We start from the raw sequence: 13,109 nt of genomic DNA, 5'->3' as shown, positions 1-13,109 counted from the left end.
TCTTGTTTACTTTTTTTCTTTTAATTTAATTTAATTCTCATTTACCTTTTTTACTTATTAATTGTTACTGATTAACTTTTTCTTCTTCGTTTACTTGGAATTAAATTTTAATCTTGTTGAATATTAGATTCTGTTTATCTGATTGTTCCTGTTCCGATTGTGGTGATTTGTTTGGATGGTTAACTGTTGTTTTTGGTTCTTTTTCTCTGCCTTCCCCTTGGTGATTTGATTGTCAATCTTTTGATTTGGTTTTGTGATTTTTTTTGTTGATAATTTAGTTGATTGTCTTGTGTCTTTTTAGGTTAATTTGTTAATTACGTGTTTCATTTTCGGATGGTGTGTTAGGTTTTGGTTATTATGGTAAGTTAGTTGATTTCTTTTGTGGTTAAGTTTATGCTTATGTTTAACGGTTGGATTTTTTTTTCTTTTCTAGGATTTTAAAGCTTTTACAGAGGAAAATTTTGATTCAGTTGATTGGATTAACGATACTCTTAATTCGGTACCAAAAGAGGAGGATAAAGAAAGTTATGCTTCTAATATTGTCTTTAAACTACAATTGTTTATCCAGGAAATCAATCAATCACTGGAGGAAACCGCTCTTAGTGTTATCAGTAATTTACCTAAATTAAATCGAGACATTGAAGTTTTAAGTGATCAAGCCAAGGAATTTAAAGATGATTTCGTTTCTATTAAGGAAGAGATTAATAATCTTGCAGATGATTCAGATGATAGAATGAATCGATTAGCCAATATTGACCGAATTAAATCATCAATTGAGATGAAATTGGCTGAATACAATGATTTAGATAACCGTGACAATTAAATGATCATCATTAATTGAATAATTATTAATATCAAATTTATTCTTCCAAGGATTTTAAAAATCTCTTTTTGATTGTAACACAATACATATTTCTATGTATTTATATATATTTCCACTTGATTAAATGCAAGCCACATTGTTTTCAACTGATTGTTAGTGTTTAGATGTTATCAAGTTAATTAGATGTATTATTATCATTTTTTTTCCTTTTGTTCTTTGCTCAAGTCAATTTTCAGGTGTATAATTAAATTCTCTGGTGTTGATTGTAATCGGATGATGATGATTAGTTTTCAAGTAGAAGAAGAAGAAGAAGAAGAAAAACACTCATGATGATGATCAATAATAAAGAACTGAATATTGTCTTCGAACTGGATAACATTTCATATTCTGGATATTTGATTGTTTTAATAATATTCACATTCCACAGTAAATCAATTAAGTCGAGAAGACAATAGATCGAAGTAGAAATTAGATCGTCATGATGCTTGAGTTTCCTTTTTTTCCAAAGCTTTTTGTTGCTTAAGCCTCATCATCTCGGCATCTCTACACAAAAATAAGAAGAAAAAAATCAAACACAATTAAGAAAACAAGTTGCAACAATTAAATCATAAATCATTTGTTATTGTTCACAAAACCAAAAAGGTAAGATTTTCATTTAGTATCAAAGGTTATCCCTTGATAGACCAATTAAATTACCCAAATCACCAGCATCTAATCGTCTCACTGTGTAGACCAATCTACAGATGATTAGATGACAATCAATTTAAGTGAAAATAAATTGGAAAATCAAATGATCACAAATTCCTTAAGCTAACCTATGTTTCCGTTCCTCCAACGTTAACCCTTTATTTCCATCCTTGGCACCAGCACCAGCGCTCTTTTTCTGATCTTGTTGTTTCTTCTGATTCTTCTGACGAGCTAAATCCCTTTGATTTCCACCTGCAAACAATTAAAGAAAAAAAAATTAATTACCAAAAGAAACAAACCAACAACAAAAAGGATAACAAAAACCAATCACAATCCAATTTTCATCACAAAACATAAACAACAATCTAATCAACAACTTTGATTCCATTGAAATGGGACATAGAAAAACAAATCAACACTTACGAGCCATTCTAGAAGGTTAAACAGTCGAAAATCAAATTAAGAAGAATAATTAATCCTAATTAATGTGAACAATTAATTTCCACCAGAAAAATAAACCAAACCAAGTGAAAGAAATTTTATTTACCAAGATTGATGGCGATACAGGTGATCATGCACATGAGTCGTTGCTCATGTGCTAAAGAATAGAATAAATTCTATTCTTTTTACATGAAGATGATGTTTGTTGTTTTTAACATTTGTTCATTTTCGGTGATAATATTAATAATATTAATAACAAATTCTATTTTTTTCCTTCTTGATATTATATCTACTTCGTCTAGTGACCAATTCCAATTCTGTTTTCGGCCGATAATTTCTTCGATGTGTTTTGGTTCCTTTAATGTGTGAGTGATTATATTTACTTTTTCTTTTATTCCACAGCAATTAATTTTTCTTTTTATTTCGAATCTTTTCCATAGGCTAAACCATTGTCTCGGTGTTAACGGTTGGTACCATAAGGGTTTTATCTTCATGTTTGGGTTCAATATTGTATCGATTGTTTGGTGTTCTTTTCGTATTTTAATAATAATATTATTAACCAGTTTGTCCACTATTTTGTTTATTCCCGATTCGTGTGTCCATTTGATGTCCCAATTTATTGATATTTTTGGTTTTTCTTTCGTGATTTCCCATTCACTCACACACCATGTCCATTCATTGTGATCCATTAGTGATATTAGTCCTCTTAGATCATTGCCTGTTGGCGATTTGGAGTAAATTGTTTTGAGTAGTTTTTTACTAATAGGTACGTGTTTGAATCCTTTCTTTTTGGTAATTTCAATTACAACAGCAAATGTAATTATCCATGATTCAAATTCACTTCTATTGTTACTATTATTAATATTAATATTAATAATTTGTTCTTGTAATTTTATCGAGATGATTAACGTGGTATCATTTCTGAATATCGTTATTCTTGGAAATTCGCATTCACATGTCGTTTTTATGTTGGCGATTTCGTTTTCGGTTATTGTTCTTGTTGGTTTTATCGGGATGTATTGGTTTTTGGTGAGTTTGAAGTGATTAATTAGTAATTTACATTCATTTTCGTAGATGTCCCATTTGATGATTGTTTTTAGTTGTATTCTTATGATTGATGGAATTTCCAGTAGCATTTCTTGTGACCATCTTTCCATGAACTTAGTTCCAATTATTGGTGCTAAATTACATTGGATTATTCCTTGTATATTATTACCTATTTTCAGGTATTTTTTACTTATTATCCATGAATAATCGTAGTTTTTCATTACTGAGTTGACATATGTATTCATCAGAAGTTGTTGTAGTTTTTTCGGCATCCTTTTTATGAACTTCGTTACATGTGATAATGGAGAAATCGCTTTTACCATTATTTCATTTATCACTTCTTTCCGTTTTTTCCCACTTTGTTTATTGATGTTGTAACATCCCATCACCTTTGAGCATTCCGAACCTTTTATAATTTTTGTTTTTTCTTTGTTTATTTTCAGGTTTATCTTTTCCAGTTTTTCTTCCATGAGTTTTAATGCATTTTTAGCTTCGATTTCAGAATCAACAATAATAACAATGTCATCAGCGAATGCAAGTATCTCGATTGTTTCTTGTTTCATAGCTCTTATCACTTGATCAATTGCCAGTATAAAGAGTAATGGTCCACATGATGATCCTTGACTTGTACCTTTGTTCATTTTTTCCCACCATATTTGATTTTTCCATATCATTTTCGTCCATCTTATTGTATTCATTGATTCAAGTAAGTTGCCCAGTTGTTCGTCTTTTTGTTTTATTATTGTTATTGTAGATTCAATGTTAACTTCGTCGAATGCTTTTGAGATGTCTAGTTGTACCATCCATCGGTTTTTCATGTTTTTCTTCAATAATAATTCAAATAGTAGATGTTCTCTGCATTTTTTTCTTATAAAAGCAAATTGTGATTCATTGTCAATGATTAATGGTATCATATCTTGTAGTCTATTCGCACATATTTTATCTATTATTCTGAGTAGATAATTTGGTGATTTCACTGTTCTTAAATTCATTCCATCGGGTTTTTTGATCAGGCCAATTCCGTAGATTCTGATACATTTGGGAACATATCCCATCATCATAATCATGTCTATTATTTTGATTATTCTTAACTTATTCCGTCTGAAGAACTCATTCCACATTGGTATTGTATATTTATCTCCACTTAACGATGATTTTTGCATTTTCATATCGAATATCATCTGTTTTTCTTTAGTGTTTAATCCGTTGAATTTGAATGTTTTTTCTTCGGTTTCAGTGAATTTAGGTTTAGATGTCGACATTGTTTCCATTATTTTTTTCAATGATTCTTCGTATCTCTGATCATTATTTAACATGAACTGATTTTCTTTATATATTATTGTTTTTCTTATTATTTTCCATTTTTTCTTTGCATCCATTTCCATTAGTTTATTGTAATTTAGTTTTCCATTTTCAGTCGATTTTTGTTGTATTTTTCGTGATTCGCCATCGACCATGTTTGTCCGGGAAGTTGATTATCCTTTGACAGTTTTCTATCAAGAAATGATTTTTATTGAATGGTCTAAGATCCATTGGTTTTATTTTAAGGTGCCAGTTATTTAGATGTAATTTTTTGAAGGTTTTTGGTTTACTTATTGTTGGTATTATTAGTTCACATTTTAATAACTTGTGGTCGTTTGTTTTCACATCAATTATCTCTTTTCTCGTTGCTTTTATGCCACCATTGATTAGGATAACATCTATCCATGATTTACAGTCATTTCGGTTGAATGTTTCTTCTGATTGAGGTGAAAAGACACTTTCAATATTATTGTTAATTATTATTTGATCTACCATGAAGTTATTTTGCGGCTTTGGTGACCATAGTTGGTGTTGGTAATTTACGTCTCCTATTATTATTGTTAAGTCATTTATAAAAGCAGATATATCTTGCCATTTTTGCAGTTCATTCGTTCGTATATATGAGCCAATTATTCGTAAACCATTGAATGGGTTCCCCAGATCAATAATAATAATATCATTCTGTGGATAATAAGTTTTTTCAATTTTAATGTCATTAGATATTATGATGGTCGTTGCATTATTAACTTTGATTTTCTCATTCGCTGTAAATATTTGTGATGTATTTGGTTCGTTGATTGAAATGATTCTTCTTGTCGATTTGTTTATTCCTTCGATTATTGTTCTTGTTATTTGGCGACGTTTCCCCACATTCATGTGTTCGAGCATTGGATATGGTATCCGGTGTGGATCAGTAGGCATTTGTTGCATTGTAGGTATGTTGCTTTTGGTGATATTCTGAGCTGCTTGTTGTTGATAATAATAATATTCTTTTCCTTTTTTATTTTATCGATTATATTCACGTTGTTGGTCTGTATGATCGTTAGAAATTGTTCATTCTTCTTTTTAATCTGTATGGTGATAGATTGTTGATCACACTGGTCCTGGAATAGCTTTTTTACTTTATTTGCCTCGGCTTTGTCGTTACAGATTATCTCGTAGTATCTCCACTTTATATGTATCACCGTTATATTTATATCTTCTAGTGATATTATCTCGTGAATGATGTTTTCAGGTGTGTCTATTGAAAGGGTAAATTGTTTCCTTTGACTTTTCTCACCTCGAATTTCCGTCAAGTACTTTTCAGTGATTATTTCTTTAATCTTCTCTTGTTGTAGTAGTCCTTTGAATGCGATGATTACTGGGTTGTTAGAGTTGTCTTTTTCCACTGATGATGATTGGTTCGTTTTTTCTTTTATTATTTTTATTATTTTTTCCACGGCGAAAATATCGTTTCTTACTTTTGTTGGGTCTTCTAACCATTGGCAAGTGATTAAGTTCAATAATTGGATTAATTGGTCGATTCTGTATTCGTTATGTTGATCTTTTTGTATTGCTTCAATAATTGGTATTATAGATGAATAATCAACATATTTTTTGTTGTCATTAATCGTTGTTATTAACCAATTTAGCATAATTCACAAAGTTAATAATATTTTAATTGTTTACTTAGATTAACGTTGGTTGCACGTGTTAATTGGTGTGATTTACTTATTTTGGTTAATTTCCTTCCTTTATCTTCATTGACTAGTGCCATCTGGGGTTATAATTTGGATTGAATCCGAATATGAATTGATTCTACTAGTTAATTGTCTTCTCATTTTTGAGATTAACGATTTCCCTCCAATCTATTTTATTTTGGATGTTCATTCAGTTTGGCATTTTGAAACAATTCGTCTACCATGTTTATGGTTTAGGTAAATTAACTAATCACTTACAATTGAAAGATTACTTTTTTCCATTAATTAGCTAAGCATACATTTCCTTTTATAATCTTTTCTATTGTAATTTAGTTTCCTAGAGAAAGAGGCTCTTGAAGGACAACCAGAGAGAGAATCATCGCCGAAAACTAAATTACGCTACAATTAATCAACAATTAATAGTAACCTTGGAGTATGATAAGATTTATCAACAAACAAAATTATTAAATTTCACTAATATTTCATTAATTGTTCATCAATTCACAATTGACAATTCACTTTATGCAATTTGTTACATTAGTCGTTTGGACAGTCGAGGCACCATTGCAATCATTGATAAGATTGAATTTATTGTTAATGATAATGTTGATTATAAATTGTTGTTGATTTATAAAGGGATTTCTTAACCATTGTTATGATCTATTAACTATTTTTACCCTTTCATTCGGATGTAAGTGTTCATGCTTAAGATTTGGGTGAGTTTAATAATTGATTAATATTAATAGATATTAATAGAAACTTAGATTTAGATTTGATTAGTTAATTTGCAATATTTAGATAATAGTTGTTTATTGTAATGCAAATTCATGTATCGAAATGCAATTTCTTATATTGTGATGCATTTTTATTTATTGAAATGCAATTTTATTCATTGAAATGCAATTTCATTTATTGAAATGCAATTTCTTATATTGAAATGCAATTTCATTTATTGAAATGCAATTTCTTATGTTGAAATGCAATTTTATTCATTGAAATGCATTTTTATTTATTGAAATGCAATTTTATTCATTGAAATGCAATTTCTTATATTGAAATGCAATTTCATTTATTGAAATGCAATTTCTTATGTTGAAATGCAATTTTATTCATTGAAATGCAATTTTATTTATTGAAATGCAAATTACAAATTAGATTAATTGGGGGCAGAAGGATAAATCATTCATCAATTGATTCTGAACAATTAAACTAATATTATTTTCGTAATCGCGTCAATGTTACATTAACGTGCAATTTGTTTAATCACAATTAATTTTCATCGAAAATTAATTTTTAATTAATTGTATTTGTATATGTATGTAAGTTTAAATCATTGAAATGCGATTTCAATTGATGAAATGCAATTTTGTTATTGAAATGCAGTTTCAATAAATGCAGTTTTATTCATTGAAATGTAGTTTCAGTTGTTGAAATGCAGTTTTGACTACTGAAATGCAGTTTTAATCATTGAAATGCAGTTTATTTATTGGAATGCAGTTTTATTCATTGAAATGTGGTTTCTATTATTGAAAGGCACGTTTTGACTACTGAAATGCAGTTTTAATTATTGAAATGTAATTTTTAAATTTTTTGAAATACAATTTAATTCATTGAGGTGTAGTTTCGATTATTACTTGCAGTTGAAATGCGATTTTATATTATCTTTAATTGGCCGGAATATTTAGTTGTTTTCAGTAACACTTTTTTTTTTTTGTTTACATCATTAAATATTGATATTCGAAAGCTGTTCTTCCGGTTTCGATTATTAATTTTTGTTTGTAATCTGGGCAGGTGATAGTACCTGGTCTGTGACCTTTTCGATTGCAGGTTGCGCATTTGATTTTTTGTTCATTTTGGTCAACACAGAAGAATTGATTATGTGCACCAGCACAGAAGGCACAAATATCTTGGTTCTTACAATTTTTGCGGAAGTGTTGTAGTGAGTGACAGCGTGAGCAATATGTGATATCGAAAATATCGATCACTTTATGTGTCCGCATACCACTCGATATTATTCCATTTGCTAATTGAATGTCCGATCTAAGGGCTGGACTGACTTTTGCAATGATGTCATTATTATTTCCATTATTTTTTTTCATGACTTTTAGTATCTTGAAGTTAGCCATATCCAGTTTTTTGTTATATTTCATGAAGTTCAATTCAAATGTTTGTTCATTTCTGTGAAGTCCTGGTACATTGAGAATCTTGATTTTAGGTGGTTTCATTTTCATGACATCGATTTCACATCCATCAATATTATTATTTATAATATTAATGATTTTGTTCAGAGTTTCCTCGTCTTTTGCTTTTATTTTCACATTGTTGTTGTTTATGAAGAACGAGTGGGTTTGTTCAATTTCCATTTTATCTTCTCTTTTACAGGCTGATATGAGTTCGAAGATTTCATTTGGAGTTTTGTTAGAGTGTTTAATTAGTGCACTTGGTGATAGTGTTCTCATTTCCCATTTTATCCAGCTTGATGGTATTGGATCATCAGTTTTCCTGATCTTGTTTGGAATCAGTTCATTGTCTTCGTTGTTTTTTCTTTTGTTTATTTGGGTGTCTTCAGTTGTTGTTGGGTTGATATTCAATATTTCAGCTATCATTTGTGATGATTCCTTAGATCTGGTTGCTTGGGCTAGGCTTGTTCCTAGTGATTGTAGTTTAGTTACTTTTTCCGGTGTATTTCCAAATTTTTCGAGTAATTTTTTGTTTTTGAGAAGTGTTTTGATGTCTTTTTGAAGTTCTTGTAGTTCCTCGATTGGTGTTATTTCACAAAATGGGTTAATATCACTTTCCATTAGGTTTTGGATTAGATCTATTTTTTCATTCCATTCGTTTTTCTTTTGGTTTTTTCCAGTCATTTTTATTATTATTGTTTGAGATTCACTATTGATTATACTAGTAATGAAGAATAATAGGAGTAAAAAAAATAATAATAAGGTGTGAGGTTATGAAGTTAATACTAATTGTTGTACTAGGTTCACTTGATTATATTCAAATGAGTTAGTTACTCAATTGATTTGATTTAAATATCTTTTGATAAGACCGTTATCAATAACGGATATCCTTATACTTGTCTCCCTTGGGATCTTGATCTATTTCCGTTTGTTTCATTATGAATTTTATCGGATTTTCAAATTGTCTCTATGATAGTTCATAGATCTTTGTTAGAACAATTGTGGACGTTAATTAGGCACTTACCATTAGTCAGGTTAATTATCAATATTCTTGTGATCTTGGTATCAGCAGTTTCATTGGTAGCCTTAGTTCTCGTCAGTCAAATCTGTCGTCTGGTCCTCTAAACGGTTTACTGATGAGTTGGTTGTCCTTCTACTTGCCGTTTATCGTGTTAATTAGCACCAATTTGACCGAAAAAGAACGATCAAAAACGTGATCACCAGAAGAAGAAAAAACAAAGTAACAAAAGGGAAAGTTAACACATTTAGAATTGTAAATTCCCTCAGCTGATGTTAGGTAAATGGAATTGTTTTCATCAGCGAAAATGTTTTTTAATTTAATTTCCAATTGTTTTAAATATTTTAATCATTTTTTTATCCATCAATTGTTGGGTTAAAGGTGTGAAGAAGGTTAAAAATGGTGAGATCGAATTCATCTACTGGTAATAAGAGTAAAAAATCAACCCAAAGTGTGAAGATGAAAAAATCAAATTCTAAAAGCTCAAAATCAAACACAGTTTTGGGACCGATGGATTTTTATGTTAAACGGACTGAAACTTCAACAAATCCATCATCTCCTCCTCCACCACCATCATCCTCTTCATCTTCATCATCACCTACATCATTATCATCAACTACAACAACGACGACAACGACAACAACAGTCACCGAATCAGCAACAGTTTCTAATGTTTCATCATCAACTCGGTCACATACTAATCGGAATAAAAATTTTCGCACCAAATATGCTAATGTTTGTGGGGAAACTGGACTTTCCGATGTAACATCAATCGTCCGTGAATGGGTAGAAACGGAACTTGACCTGATTGACGAAGATGTCGCTTATATTTTAAAATTTTTCTACGATCTAATTGAGGAGAGAAATTATATTTTTCTCGCCTCAGTCATACAAGATTTTTATTCCGCCATAAATTCCCGTGGAGATTATCAATGGAAAGAAGCTTTTAACAACATTATAAATTCTATTCAAAGTGACCTGCGTTTGGACTCCGCTTTACCTCAAGATTTAATTCTACCAACATTTGATGTCTAATCAAAGAATTGGAGACAATTAATGTTTAATTAACATCCAAGGAAAGGAAAATCTTGGAAACAATTAAAGTGAAGGTGAAATTAACCAAAGGAAAGAATTAATTTCTTCTATAAAAAAACTGTTTCCTGTCATGAAAATGGTTCCATGTTCAGAGTTAATTTACTTTAATCATCCAAATTTTGTCCATAAAACGAACAATTTTCACAATCAACTTTTCCTCCTTCTCATCATCTGTCTTCCATTTCCCTCTCTTTCTTCTTTGTGTTTCTTCATTTATCTTCTCTTTCTACTTTTCTCTTTCTCTTCTTCTCATCTTCTCTCTCTTCCTTCAACTCCACCTTTAAACATGCAATTGGTTTAAGATATGATTTCATAATTGACTTTATCTCTTCCATTCTCAACTGTTCCCTGTTTTCTTTTCCTGTGATTAACTCTAATTCTCAGCAATAACAATCAACTAATTATTATTCCATCATCATCATGCCGGACAACAAAAAGTTAATCGCTAAATTGGGACTAGATTTACTGGCCACTCTATTAGGTAAATTGTCAATTCTTTTTTTTAAAATCTTTGGTGTTTAATTTTCCTTTTTGTTTCTCTTGAAAGAAAAACTTTCTCTTCTCTTTATCAGCCATGTTTTCTTCTTACATTATCTTCTGATTAATTTTATTCTATTCTATTTTCTCTTCCATATTCTTAGTTGGTCTTCCATTTTTTCTCTTCTATTTTATTGGTGATCCTTATGTACGTGGCTTCTATTGTGACGATGAATCAATTCGCTATCCTTTCAAAGAATCAACCATTTCCTCTGGATTACTTTTCTCAGTGTCAATTATTACATCACTTTTGGTGGTCAGTAGAAAAATCTTTTTCTCTTTCTCTCTCTCACTCTCTCTTTACCTGATCCACCATTTTGAATTTCATCTTCGCCCTTTTCTCGATAATTGTTGTTGTCAACCTTTTCTAATTTTTTCTACTCTTTTTGGTGACTTTTGTGCCAATCACAAGAAAGAGAGGGAGATGAAATAGAGTGTTAATTACTTTTCACCTTCTTCTTCCATCTTTATTATCTTCTTTCTTTTCTTTTTCGACTTTAAGTCAACAAAAAAGAAGCTTTTTATAGCTTCGTATATTTAGAATTATAGATTTTCTTTTTTTTATTATGTTGACCTTCTTTCTATCAGAATAATTCACCTAATTATCGTTTGACTTTTTCTTTTATTTTGACTACAGATAATGACCACTGAGTTTATGTCCTTACCTGGTATGAATATTATGAAAAGAGGAAGTGGAAACAATGGCGGCCAACCGATTATCCAATTTATCTGGACTTTGTACCATCAATTAATTGTCTTCGCTTTTGGTGCATTAGCCTCACAAACATTAACCGACATTGCAAAATATTCTATTGGTCGATTAAGACCTCATTTTATCAGTGTTTGCGATCCAAATGTTAATTGTGATGAACCTCGAAACAAGTATAGATACATTGAAGATTACAGTTGCCTTACTAGTGATCGATTAAGAGATTCCCGTTTATCCTTCATGTCGGGACATTCATCTTTCTCTGCTTATTGTGCTGTTTATATTGCTGTAAGTACATGACACTTTTGCCTTCATAGAAGAAGAAAAAAAAATGTAACCATGATGACAAAGGAAATTTTGTTATTTTTCTTCTTCTGTCATTGATTGATTGCTCTTAATTTACTCTATTTTTTTCGTTTTCTCTTAATTTGATATTAGATTTACCTCCAAAATCGTGTTAAACATCAAAAACTTGCTCTACCCAGAGCTTTCCTTCAAGTCCTCGTAATCTATTTATCTATTTACACTGGTTTCACTCGTATCTCTGATTATAAACACCATTGGTCTGATGTCCTTGTTGGATTATTTCAGGGAGCCTTGGTTGCAATTTTAACCACTCGATTTGTGGCCAATCTATTTAGATTCACAATTTCAGCTTCTGGTTTATCGGCGGTGGCAGTGGAAAATGCATCAGTCAGTGAAGATCTTAAACAAAGAGGAAATAATTTCGCAACTTTTGAAGTTGATCATGAACCTGCTTAAATTTTTATTCTACTTCAACTTTTTTCTTCATATAATTGTGAATATAAATCATCAACAACCCTAATCAAATGTCGACAATTTAATCTATTCTACTACAACCTTGGAGAAATTAGTCATCTTTGCATTTATCCATCCAATTAACATCATCAATGAAATTTCATTAATTGAAGTTATATTTGATTAAATACAAGGAGAAAAAAATCTATTCCATCAAAAACGATTAACCAAATTGTCTTCTGAATCATGCCTTCATTATGGTTATCAACAACAACAACAATCAATTGATTTTGCTATACAAAGTTTAACCAATTAATTCATCAACATTGGATTTAAATGTCATCAAGATAATTGTTTTGTTTTACTACAAAACAATTAGTTACAATAACCAAATCATCAACTCGTCCAAAGTTTCATCACAAGATAAATCAACTAATATTATCAACATTTTTCTGTTAATAATAATAGAGATTAATTTTTGCACATATCATTCATTTGTAGTTCTAAATTTTGTGACCTATTTTCTTAATTAGTTATTAAGATTAACCCTCACCGAATCTAACGATTGTAAATCAATTCAATCAATTCGAAATGTAGTTCAACTATTAGCCTGTTTAAATTCTAGTTCTATTGACTTTGTGAAATATCTTTTCACAATTTAATTGTAATCAAAACTAAACCAATGGTCACTAAATTTATATATACAATTAATGTAATCCAAATTAAAGAGAAATAATTTCCACAATTTAAAACAAAGTTCACAATTATACATTAACATTTTCACCATACTTATCACTCAACTGAAGAGCATAAGATGTAAACAAAAGACAAT

The 13,109-nt window shown here is 30.0% G+C and overlaps 2 protein-coding genes across 2 annotated transcripts; both read left to right on the top strand.

The window, feature by feature from the left end:
• The first annotated feature begins 67 nt into the window (after positions 1-67).
• LOC128387612 (conserved oligomeric Golgi complex subunit 7-like) lies at positions 68-974 on the top strand. The gene is made up of 2 exons (XM_053346832.1): positions 68-360; positions 434-974. Exons 1-2 carry the CDS (start codon positions 358-360, stop codon positions 821-823), a joined length of 393 nt encoding a protein of 130 aa, XP_053202807.1. The 5' UTR covers positions 68-357; the 3' UTR covers positions 824-974.
• Positions 975-9,571: 8,597 nt separating this feature from the next.
• Positions 9,572-12,641, top strand: LOC128387727 (phospholipid phosphatase 1-like). The gene is made up of 4 exons (XM_053346989.1): positions 9,572-10,753; positions 10,914-11,065; positions 11,447-11,806; positions 11,957-12,641. Exons 1-4 carry the CDS (start codon positions 10,693-10,695, stop codon positions 12,278-12,280), a joined length of 897 nt encoding a protein of 298 aa, XP_053202964.1. The 5' UTR covers positions 9,572-10,692; the 3' UTR covers positions 12,281-12,641.
• Positions 12,642-13,109: the final 468 nt, after the last annotated feature.

This window comes from Panonychus citri, unplaced genomic scaffold (genome assembly GCF_014898815.1).
Source record: "Panonychus citri isolate SS breed McGregor unplaced genomic scaffold, ASM1489881v1 Contig00092, whole genome shotgun sequence".
NCBI classification, from domain to species: domain Eukaryota; kingdom Metazoa; phylum Arthropoda; class Arachnida; order Trombidiformes; family Tetranychidae; genus Panonychus; species Panonychus citri.
This window is presented reverse-complemented; position numbering and strand designations above follow the sequence as displayed.